We start from the raw sequence: 12,789 nt of genomic DNA on the forward strand, positions 1-12,789 counted from the left end.
GTTTCTCTGAGAACCATCATTGTTACTTACTGGAGGTCCATGTAAGTGCAGTGGCAAAGAGCATCTTTTACTAGTTCTGGCTGGTATGCCAACTACAATTCCTTCTGCATGATTACAGTTTAGCCAAGCCACAGTCATGCTGGTAAACTCAAGATTAGACTGCTGTAACAAGCTGTCCATGTGGGGCTGCCCTGAGACTTGGTTTGGAAGCTGCAACTAGTGTAGAATACCATGGGTAGGTTGCTTATTAGCACATCCTACTGCATGCATGTAACACCTCTCCTGAATGAACTGCACTGATTGTCAATTTGCTCCCAAGCCAAGTTTAAAGTTCTGTTATTTATATAAGATCCTAAAGAATCTGGGAACCAGTCAACTAAGATCTTCAGAGAGCCCCTTCCATGGCCTGCTCTGATCTATCTAGCATCAACCAGCAAAGGGCTCTCACTATAGCAGTGCCCATGTTGTGAAATAGTTTCCCCTCAGTAATGTGTTTCTGCGAGCAATTAACAACTTTTTTGTTCACCCAGGTATTTGTAGATTGTTGAGTGCTGGATTGTTTACTCTCCATTTCCTGCATTTATTATATGACTACTTTTCTACATATTTTTGTTTTAATGCAATGTTGTTTTAAACATGCTGTACACCGCTTTGGTACGTCATGTGAAAAGCAGCATAGAAGTGCTTTTATAAACAAACAAACATTTCTTCCTTAGAAATGCTAAACAAACTGTCACTTAGAAGGTCCACTCTATTATTATGCTATGGGGTCTAGAAATGTAATATATTGCCAATGTGCTACAGAACATTCCATGCCAGAAACTACTTTCTTGAATCTTGCATCAGCTGATCTTTGAGGCTCAACACTCAGACTATTTTCCCCTAATCCTAGCCCTCAATTTTGCCACGTTTAACTGGCTTTAAAATCAATGTAATTAAATTTGATGTTCAACAGCTATTTTTATAACAGAGACAGAGTGCGCCACATTATTTTAGGGAGTTAATCTCCACATAAATTCCTTAAGCCTGCATGCTTTGCTCAGCCTCCTAATTAAATTAAAGTTTCAGAAAAATAGATAAATCATATTTTCCTTGCTATTAAAACTACCTTTTGTCCGTAACAACCGGGAGGAAATAGTTGGATTGAGAATTATCCTACACAGTACTCACATTTAAGCAATAAAGCAAACAACATACTTTATTTTGAATATTAGTCAGAAAGTACAAGGAATGCCTCCCAGTAGGGCATATGCACAGCATCCATGCACTTATCCAAGCTATTGGAAATACTTTCTTATGGCCCCTTTTAAAAGGAAAACTAAAAAATGAGGGCTCTTCTGATACAGACATAGACCTCAAATTAAGCAGCTGGTCCTATTTTCTTGTGGTATTGAACATGAAAAAACTTAGGATAGTTATTTATTGTTACTGACCCAGGCTTCCAGTTCTCATAGGGACCCTGCAAAGTAGCTGTTCAAAATAGACTGTTCTTAAAATTGCAGCCATATTTTCATTAGATAGATAAAAACTAATATTCATTTTCTTTTTGTTATAAGACAAGGCATCCTAATAAATCTTTGCTCAATATTGTAAGCTGTTCAAATATAACCGAATGCACAGTATGTGTGTCTGAAAAAATAGAATCTCAACAAGCAAAATATATTTTAGCCTGAAATGCTTTGAATACTTTACATCCATTATATATTGTAAATATTATTATTATTTTAAAAAATAGTATTAATAAAGGCATCCACATCTCAAACATTCCAGGAATTCCAGATGGCAAGAAGCAATGTAAACATTCAAAGTAGCAAAATAAACATATAGGCTGTTAAAGTACTTTATATAACTGGCTAGTCCAAAGTAGCAGCAGTTGTCAGTCTTCTGAACATTAGCAGAAACAAAATCCAATTCATTCTACAGAATTTAAGTTAACAAGACTCACTAGCTGATTTGTTGAGGTACTGAATGAACTCAGATCTGTGCCTGCATGTATATGCAATTGCTTTGCATTTGTAAAAATTACATATGCAGTGTCTGCTACTATCAGCCTGGTAGTAACAAGAAAAGTGGACATTTACTGCCAAGTCCATGTTAACTTTTGCTTCATTTAGTAATTTAAATGTGTTAGAAAAATAGAACAAATTGCCAGAAGTGGTAGAAACAGAAAAGGTAAAGGCTTGCTTTAAGCACCTATTTAGGTGATAACCAAAACACTGGTTTGTTATAGTAAGCTGTTTTATCTGCAATACACTTTCTTTTTTAGAGGCTATTAATTTAGTAAAAGCAATTCAATGCTGAATAGCATACCATGCTGATGTTATTTAGTTTTTGGCCAGGATTTTATGAGCTATTTTAAGAACATACAAGGGTTTGGGGGTTTACTGTGAAACCTTAAACTATTTCTCTGACCAGACTACCACTCCATACCAAAATGTGCTTTTGGGAGACTCCTTAGGTTATTTGAAATGAGATATATTAGACTGCTGTTTACGACACAACAGTAATAAGCTCAGTGTCCATTTCGGCATGCATAACTAGTCAGATGATCCTTTGGGTCCTGGGTATTGAATTGTATCCGAAGTACGAAGCCTAAACAAAGAAGCTTGCAGAAGAACAGATATCTTTAAAATCAATTAGGATACTGAACACTGTTGTCTGCCATCTTACATTTCTACTGATAAAACTTCTACCTTCTCAGAATCTGATGTTATTTTCTTCTGGACAAAGAAAACAGATAGTAATACAGGCTTTATGCTGGTTCCCCTCCCCATTTTAATGACATAGCTATGACTGGCAATTTGAAATAAGCTACTACTAGTTTCATTATTGGATGCAAATGTACACTATACATACCTCTTGTGCAAGCTCTTGCGCATTGGAGATAAGTGGGTATGGTGGACTGGTTTTGTTCATATGCACGGTAACCGCATTATGTATTTTAAATGCATTTTGAAAGTCGGTGTTTTGAACCAGCTGTAAAATTAGAGCTATTTCCTCTTGGCTTTGGGGATCTACCAGGGTGTGCTGAACATGTTTCAGAGATGATAGAAGCTCCTCAACTTCTGAAAAGAAAATTGAAATACATTACTTAGCCTGAATATATAAGGTAAATGAAACAAAAAAAGAAAAGCCTCGTTCTGAAGAACTGGTTATGATATAAGATGAAAGGCACAAATAGAAGAGCAAGGCTTTGCAGGAAAAAAAATTAAAACTGCCCTTTTCAAATTATTTTTGCTATTATAAATATTAGGCTTGATAAACCTCAGTTAACAGTGGTATAAAATTATTATTCAACAATGTATCTTTTCTATGCTTTTTAGCGTATTGCTTCAAGTCATAATTAGTGTCCAATAAATTCCAACATTAGTATGGTAAGATCAATGGTTGATTACACAATGGCCCTGTTCATACATCACAGTAAAGTTCAGATGTGTTTTAAATGTAAATGTACTTAATTACTGCAATTCCACATCACACATGAGTTGGCTCCTAATGAAAAGGCTTACAAAAATGAAACAACTTGCAAAAAACCCGTGGCTACTTGCTTTGCTATACAGCAGGGGAAATGCTAGAGATCCCAACTGAGCAAGATTTAACCCTCAGTCATCAGCTGATGTGCAGGGGATTAAATTTTGCTGCTTTGTCTGGAAACAGGTGCACAGCAAAGGCAAAATTGAACCCTGCCCTCCTGGGCATCAGATGACATGCATGATATCAGCAGATTGACAGGTGGACATGATTTTGGAAAAATAGCCTCACTGGCCAAACTGGACCCCCTGGGGCCAAGAATGACCCATGGGCTAGAGGTTCCTCACCTCTGCACTAAACCACAGTGAAACTTTGGCTTCACGTTGTGGCTTGTTTGGAGTGCAAACAAAACCCTATTTCAGATACAATGCTCAGTCAGGAATTGTGATTTATTTCTCTCATGTAATACCAAAGAAGATCAAAACAGGAGAGTTCAGTGTGTTCATTGTAAACAACTCACTGTGGTTTGCTGTGATGTGCAAGGTAAAAGAGGAAGCCAGGACAGTGAGCGGGATCCATCTCGCTGGCTGTCTTGGCTTATGCCATAGTGCACGGCTCTGTCCCTTCCCCCAGCTCCCAGAAAAGCCCCAAAGAGCCGCGCTCCCTTTAAAGAGCATGCGGCTCTTGTGGGAGGAAAACCAGTAGGCTTGCTTTCGCTGAAGCCAGGAGGGCAAGAGGGATCGGTGTGCACCGATCCAGCTTGCTCTCCTGACTTCAGGGGTAGCCCCGCAAAGCCTCCTGAGCAAAGATGGAGGAGTGCTCCCTCTTAGCTCAGGATGCTTTGCGTTGCTTTCTTCTTTCTTGTTTTCCTCCCCGAAAAACTAGGTGCGTCCAATCGTCCAGTGCGTCTAATAGAGCGAAAAATACGGTAGATCACTAAGGGTCCACGATCAAGGAACAGTCTATGTAGGTCTTGTTTGGCAGCAGCAGCACTTGCTTTAGGATCCTATTCCTCCCTGGAACTTCATGCCACTTCTTCTGGGTGTCCCACACAACTTAATTCAGAATTGCTCACACTCATGAGACTGTTTTTCCTGAACAGGAAGGGTTCATAACACCACTGTGCTATATACTCAGATGATTACACAAAGGAAGATAAATTATGCACTGTTGTCAGTTCTATGGATATAAAAGTCACAACTTTCTTATGGCTTAAAGCCAAATAGTTTAATTGTGGGGGAGGTGGAGTAGAGGATAAGGCAGAGATAGCTCTATCATTCCACAACACACACACACACAGCCTGAAATATGAAAGGAATAAGAGAACAGAAAATGAATTCTTGAGTTGTGAACTCTCCATTGGAACATAAATGATTTTTATCTCATTTTGTACTTTGAAAAGTAATAAAGATTTGCTATCATTCTTTAGAAGGGTTTCAAAGTAAGTAATATCTAGACATAGGTGGCATGCATATTTTATCAGAAACATTTAATGAAAGTCAACATAAAAAGTAGCCAAAAGACACACTCTGTTGGAAGTGAATGACCTGGTTCATATGTCATTTTAAACCATAGGATAAACTCTGATTTAAAGTCAATGAGTTTACCATTGTAGTTTGTTGGAAGAAAAAGAAACCATGAGCACAGTTCACATATTGTGGAAAGAGAAGCCTCTGGTTTCAGTGGCGTAGCGTGGGGGGTGCAGGGTGGGCCGGCCGCACCAGGCGCAACATCTGGGGGTTAGGGTTAGGGGGAGCAAATCCACGGGTTAGGGGGTGCAAATCCACGGGTTAGGGGGTGCAAATTACTTGCCTTGCCCCGGGTGCTGACAACCCACGCTACGCCACTGTCTGGTTTGTTTATTTCCTAGCACACTAAAGAAAGGAGCAGGGGAGGAGTGAAGCAGAGTCTTTTGAGCTAACCTATGGCTTAATGTGGCATGCAAGCCAGATTAATATGTTAATATGAAATGATAGGCAATTTGTACCCATAATTGCAGTGTAATCTTAACTCTGCAGAAACATTTCTCTCTCCCTGCCCCACCCTCAGAAATTATTAATACACATGTGATGAGTACATTAGCCTGCTTAGCATTTTGCCTCTTCTGCATAACCACCTCCTCCCAACAAAAACAAGGCTCTTATAACACCTTCTTGTGCTCCTGTATTCTCTCTCTTCCAGATATGAACTCTGGCAGCTCAAAGAACCCAGAACAGAGCATGAAGGCTGCCCCCCCACAACACACACACACACACACACACACACAGAAAGTGTGTGGTGGGGGGGAGAATTTCCCTCAAGCACCACCTCTTCTCACAAAATATGAACACCTTAAGAGGCTAAAGAAGGACTACAGTAAGAGTGAATGTTGAAAAGGTAAAAGAGCAAAAATATCCCACTGTTCTCGTATGGTAAAGGCAAACCTATTCTATCTCGGCTTCACCAACAACAACATAGGCATTACAAGTTTAATTCTAGATTTCGTATGTTGGTCTTAAAAATATAGATACATCACAATAACTCCCATTTTCTACCTAAAGCGATGAGTCATACATTAATATTTACTCCCCACAGCTTTTCACAATTAAAAGAAAACATAGGCTGGCACAAAAATTAGTACAAATGGTATTCTGTGTATATACAGGAGCTTTTTAGCTCTTCTCTCATGCTGACAGTGGACAAAGGTCTGAAGCAGAGTAGCATCTCAAGAAGTACAAAGATATGCTGGCAGAAGGGAAAAGCTGTCCACCCTTCCTCTCCCAAACTTGAACATAACATGGTTTACTCACAATAAAGCAAGATTTCTTCTCAATACTTTGGAACTGTTACTATTACCTTATGCGATACTCTATATTTTCTGATTTCAGCAGCAACAGGGTAGACATCCAATGTGCATATCGCTCAAATTAATACCAGAGAATAAACAGAAGTGCAACAAAGGGGAGGATTCTTTTTCAACATGACAGGAAAGCAGATTTGAAGGAGGCAGAGGAAATTGTGCTGGGTCATATTAAATAAATGTTGAACTAGGCATCTCTGAAGAATAGGACAGGCAATAATATATGCCCTGCTCTCTGAAGCAAATTCTTATTTGGGAACACCACTAGTAATTAACAGGTGAAAGGACTATTTTCTTTTGGAACTTTACAACCCAAGGCAATGCATGCATGATTTAAATATGACAAAATCTAAAAGCAGCTACCGTATATTTAAAGTAAAAAAAGAAATGAGGAAGAGGAGGGAATAGCTGCAGGGTTTTTTTTTTCTTTCTTCCTTGAAAAACAAAATTCAAACTATAGCCAACTTGCATACAAATGCAAACAGAAACAATAGTCCTGTGTGAGTATGTGTTATTAAAATACAGAATCACTTATGCTTAACATACAGAACAGTAATACCGTATTTTTCTGTGTAATAGACGAGGTTTTTTGACTCAAAAATCATGTCAAAAAACTGGCGTCGTCCAATACACAGATAGTGGCATGGGGGGGGGGGAGCAGCACACCCGCCAGCCAGTTGGCTGGAGCGCAACTTCACGCGATGCCACTGCGCGCGGGAAACACTCCCTAGATCGTTTCCGGCATGTAGTGGCATCAGGGGAAGTTGTGCTTCAGCCAACGGGCTGGCTGGCTTCCCCCAATGCCACTGCAAGCAGGAAACACTCCCTAGATTGTTTCCTGTGTGCAGCAACATCAGGGGAAGGTGCGCTCCAGCCAACCATCTGGCTGGCGGGAGCGCAACTTCCCCCGATGCCACAGGGTGAGGGAAACGATCTAGGGAGTATTTCCTGCCTGCAGTTACGTGGGGGGAAAAGCTCAACAACTTTGTGCCATCTCCCCTCATTTTCTTAAAACTGAGTCCCCCAAAATAGGGGGGGTCTTATACATGGGGGAGTCTTATAGATGGAAAAGTACGGTATATCAACGGGTGAAGTGTTTGATTTATTCATTTATGATTTTTGAGGAAAAGTACTCATATGACAAACTAGTGAGGGAAGGAACAATGTTACTAAACTGCCACATTCCTGGGGTACAAAATAACAGTTATATGCTGCTCCTTTCCAAATAAATAAAATAAAATAAAATAAAATAAAATAAAAAATTCTTTGCACAGCCACACATTTAAACCAAGTTTGACAGCTTTCAGAGCAAGCTAGAATTTTGTTTTGAAGTTCAGCAAAAGCGTCAAATGTTGAATCTAGAAAGCAGAAAATATGCCACGCTTACAGAAAAATTCATGCTATAAATACACAGTGTAGCTCTTTAGTGCTTATTTTCTTCTACCCTTTGAAATTTAAAGATATCAATATTCAGCTACTCGTAAGCACAACTACTTTGAAGGCTGAAGACTTGAGACCTCACTTACACGTGATCTGCAAAATTTCACATAAATGTGGGTATTTCCCCTACAAGTTCCTCAAATTAGCAAGTATTTATTCTAGTATTTATGCACTAATGCATAAAATGTCAGTCTTATTTTACTGGAGACTGAAGAAAGACAGAGTCAAAAAATATTAAAACAGGTGAAAAACCATAATCCCTGCAGATGTTCTTTAACCCTTTCCACCCCTGCTGAAGGAAATCCCTATTTTGAAGGTTGCTTTAGCAAGTTAATGTCAAATATTTGGATGCAACCAAAAGAATTCTAGACCTTTGGGACATTCTCCCCACAAGCCCATCAGAATGAACTGATGGGACCAATCTGTAAGCATGCTCAAGCCAGCCTCAGTGGCTTGCCACCCTACAGAACCAACATGTAAATGGTATCAAGAAGGACTACACATAGAACAAGAGCTTTGCCAACTAGTAGGTCCTAACCAATGCCTAGGCTGTGAATGCTACTCAGGCTGTATTTTGGTGACAGTTGCCGATGTCTCCATGAAGTCCCATCTGGCAGAGCTTTTCCAAATAGTGAAAGCCATCCTTGGATGGGTTCTCTCTCAGCAGAGATTAAGCCATTCCACACCTGCTGTGATGGGCTTTCACATATATTAATCCTCCCTGCATGACACTGTAACTGACAGGAATTTAGCAGAACACTCTCATGAGTAAAAACCATAAGGCAGAATGCAGTCAAATACACATAACAATTCTGCAGCATTTCCATGCGGAATGCTATGAAAAATGAAGCTTGGGGGAACAGTGCCTGGGCACTGGTTAGGACTTTGGCTACAGAAAGCAGAATCTTTTAATGAAATAAAGAATTAAGTGAATGAATACTGGACCCCCTACATATACTGTATCTAAGACTGGTTACTGGTCTGCAAAAATCAAGTCACAACTGTAGCATTTTCTCAAATTAAATCTCTCCTCATCACCACAGCAACAGGATCAGACTGCTTGCTCTAAGTCATGGGTAGGCAAACTAAGGCCTGCAGGCCGGATCAGGCCCAATTGCCTTCTGGATTTGGCCCACGGATGGTCCGGGAATTGCTACGTGGATCGCCAGCATGTGTTCTTTCCCTCTCCCTCCCTCTCCTTCACACAGCTGTTGCAGCTTCTCCCTCCCTCCTTCTGGCTTCTCCCTGCCCTGCCTAGAGGAGGAAGGAGGCTGGGCTTTGTTGGTGCCGCCAGCAGCAGCAGCAGCAGCAGCAGCAGCACTCAAGCAGCCACCATTTTAAGCAGCCCCTCTCCAGAGCCCTTTCGTGCACTGCTCATCGCCCCGCCGCCTACTGCCCCTGCTGCTCGCAAGACACAGGTAAGCAGCCACCAGGGCTCATGGTGCTCTTTGCATCATTCCCCCCCCAAAAAAATATGGTCCCCCCACAAGGTCTGAGGGACAGTGGACTAGCTCCCTGCTGAAAAAGTTGGCTGACCCCTGCTCTAAGTCATATTTATAAAGTTAAAATACAACCAATGCCTTTAAAGGCAACACAGGTCACCAATTTATAAAACTGATGCAAAGTAACAGTAACTAAGTTGAAAGAGTTGAAACACTATTATATTGTAGCTAACAAATCATTTGTTGCAGATGAAAGTGAAAGTGCATGTCTATATTATTGTGATTACCTATGCTGGATGTAGCTACTTTCATTTAAAAAACACTTATAATTCCAGAAACATTTTCTTTTAAGTCCAGTGGCAATTTTACCCAAGTTCCTTACTACAAAACAGTTAAGACGATCTACCCAGCCATATTTACTGACACTTAATCATGGTTTCATGTGATGTCTGAATAGACAAAGGATGGTTAGCAACTGGCTAGCAAACTGCAAATCAGAAGTTACGGGTACGAACTACAAGAAAATGTTTCCGTATAGAGTACTCCTGCTCAAGCCTTAATCCACTTCATTTACCCCCTTTTCTGTGCCCATCCTGCAAACCAGTCAGCATTGTGTGGGTTCCTCCCTTAAGGTTTAGTTGTAAAGTGTTACCAGATTTCTGTCATATGTGGGAATCTATCAACCCTGCTTCTATCTCCTCTTGTTTGGATGGTGCTATTTTAGCTACATAACAAACCTGGTTCTTTTGAATGTCAATTCTTATTAGTGTATATATGATTATGGTTTGAGGTGGATTGCAAATCATAACTTGTGTGGCATGATGTCTGACTTGACATGCTATCATTATAGCCACTGCTTTGCCTCCAGAGGTCACTGCAACTAGAGACTTAGGTGTTGAAGAGACAGAAAATGAAGTAGACAAGAATTTGCACAACCCAGTTTGGTGTGATTTACCAACTCCCATAATACAAAGAAAACTTTCAGACTAACATTATAGCAGCTAGAAAATTACCTTTAACCACCTTTATATGTCTTACTGCTTTACACTTAATTTACCCCAACAATTATATTAGGTCATAATTTTACTCAAATAATATGCCCATCAGTAGGAATGTATATAGGAATATAGACCAAACCTAGGGGAATAGTTTTAGTTATTAATTTATTCAGCACTATCCATGTACATGTTTCTTGACAAGTCCTCACACTAAGGGCTTCAGGAATGGGAAAAATGGAGGTGGAATAAACAGAGGGTAAATGTGTGATTATTTCAGTTATACATACTTTGGCAAAGCTGTAATAGGATTGTTGTTGTTATATGCCCAGGCAGTAGCTTTGTTGCTTGTTCATGTATAGCGACACTAATTTTTAACTGTTAACTTCCAGTCCTGTCAGGCATAGCAAATATTATTGTTGCCCTTTGCCTGGTGTCTCCCCAGGCATGGCTGTTTGGCTTACCATGTATTTCTCCTTAACATCTCAGTATGTTAGATTTGCATTAATTTATTTGCAATACAAACATTTTGCTTAGAGCCTCTCTGTTGTTCACTCTCATTGGTATGCATCTCATATTCATGTATGGCATGTGCTTTGCCTAGTAAGTTTCTGAAATGCTTTCTGAACTTAAAATATAAAAGCAGCATTTTAAAGCACTCTCCAAATGTTATCCTGCAGAGCACATGGTTCCTAAACTTTATTTATTTAAACAATTTATACTGCTATACTACAATTGTCTCTAAGTAGTTTACAATGATACAATACAAAAAGTAAAAATCAATTAAAACCATTAACATCAAACTTCAAATGAAATGCCTGCTTTGGGGGCGGGGGAGTCTTCATTAGATGCTGCAAGTTCAGTAGGGAAGGGGCCTGTCTGACGTCAACCAGAAGGAAGTTCCACAAAATTGGGCCCACAGTTCTAAACACACGGCTCCTGGTGGTTATGGGCTGTGTATATGATCCTTGGGGAACCACTAACAGTGACTTCCCTGAAGACCTGTGTTCAATTTAGGGATATTAGGAGATCCTTGAGGTATCCTGGACACAAATTGTTAAGGGCCTTGTAAATTAATACAAGCACCTTGAACCTGGCTTGGTAGCATATGGGCAGCCAGTGAAAAATTTCTGAGCACCAGAGTTAGGTGCTGGTGATAGTCTATCCCCATCAACTGTGTAGCTGCAGCATTTGGCACCAGCAGGAGTTTCATTAAAAAGTTTCATTCCAAGTTATACATACCTAGGATTTTCACAGCACAATGTGGGCTCTCTAGAATAACTCCTTCGCCTGTGTCAAACATAGGGTTGTCTATTCCAGTTTTGGGAGGAATTTGAGCTAGCTTCTTCAACCGCATAGAAGAATTAAGGTCCAGTTCCTGTTTCTTTCCATCTTCTTCCCGCCTTCGCCTTAGGTCCTCTTGTTGTTGCCTAATTCGCTCAAGTTGAGCACTCCTCCGCAGTGGCATCATCCTGGTTCCCAGATCACCAGGGCAATCAACAGCCATCTCTCTGTGCCTCTGAGGCTCCTCAAGCGGTACAAGATCCACATTTTTTGTTTCACTGTCAGAATCTTCTGTTATATGCCCATTCATATGAGAGGTTGTCATTGTTGTATGCAGTAAGTCGTACCACTTGTCAGACATAAACTCTATTATAAGGCCTATCTTCTTGAAGGTACCACTTAAAATCCATTATAGCATGAACCAATTCTTCATATGCGTCACCAGATCAAGATGAAAATAAATCTCCAACAAGAAAATCTGAGAAAATATAAAAACAACACAGTAAAATTAACTTCACCTAATGTTTCAGTTACCGTGCATTCAGTTGCTATCAGTAAATTTAGCAGAAATACTTGGGTACAGAGATTTCCACATTCTCCCTCCAAGGTAAAAAGGTAATTGCTCATATTGTGGGGGAATTTGTACACTGCTACATGTACAAATGCAGATAACTACACTGGCAGAGGAAGGGAAGGACCTTCAAAACCAGCAGGTAACCTAAATGTTCCCAAGGCTGTATGTGCAATGCACACAGGTGAATCAGTACTTGGATAAGGACAACATAATATGATTTAGTAATTAGTTGTTATTTTTTTAAAAAAATATATATATTAAAGATTTCTTTGTTTACCAAAATATGTGCATTGTCTTTTTTCAAGTTGTATTTTATTTCAGATCAGTTTCATTTGTTGTGAGACGTGAGTGTTGCACAGAGTGTGAGGTTAGGAAGAAAAGAAGGGGAAAGGGGGGAAATGGTGAGTGGGGTGGGAATTCTTCTACTTAGTGTTTGTGTGGGGTTTTGTGTCAGCATCACTTGTATGGGTTCTCTTACTATTTGCTTGTTTATTTCCTTGGCGGTGAGAGGTTGGGGGTGGGGCCTAAGGTGCGGTAGGTTATCTTTGGTTGGCTGTAGTGAGATTTGTTTTTGTTTGTGAGTGGGGTGTGTGTGTGTGTGTGTATTTTTAGATCAGGTTAGCCAAAATGGTTTGTATGCTGTCAGCGGATTCTTGTTGTCTTGTTGGGTTATGTATGTGATAAAGGGGAACCATATCAGGGTAAAGGTGTCTTCCCCTATTTGTGTCCCCGTGACAGTTTCAG

At 40.1% G+C, this 12,789-nt stretch overlaps 1 protein-coding gene across 4 annotated transcripts in view; it reads right to left on the reverse strand.

The window, feature by feature from the left end:
- The window catches only part of PALS1 (protein associated with LIN7 1, MAGUK p55 family member), a 51,595-nt gene that overhangs the window by 20,282 nt on the left and 18,524 nt on the right, over positions 1 to 12,789 (reverse strand). For all 4 annotated transcript variants that reach the window (XM_081901259.1, XM_081901261.1, XM_081901260.1 and 1 more), the window contains 2 exons: positions 11,430 to 11,949; positions 2,857 to 3,065 (listed from right to left, as the gene is read on the reverse strand). In XM_081901259.1, the coding sequence (XP_081757385.1) occupies positions 2,857 to 3,065; positions 11,430 to 11,832 (612 nt within the window). In that variant the 5' untranslated portion in view covers positions 11,833 to 11,949. The remainder of the gene's footprint in view (positions 1 to 2,856; positions 3,066 to 11,429; positions 11,950 to 12,789) is intronic.

The sequence above is a fragment of the Podarcis melisellensis genome (genome assembly GCF_964234715.1).
Source record: "Podarcis melisellensis genome assembly, chromosome: 1".
NCBI classification, from domain to species: Eukaryota; Metazoa; Chordata; class Lepidosauria; order Squamata; family Lacertidae; genus Podarcis; species Podarcis melisellensis.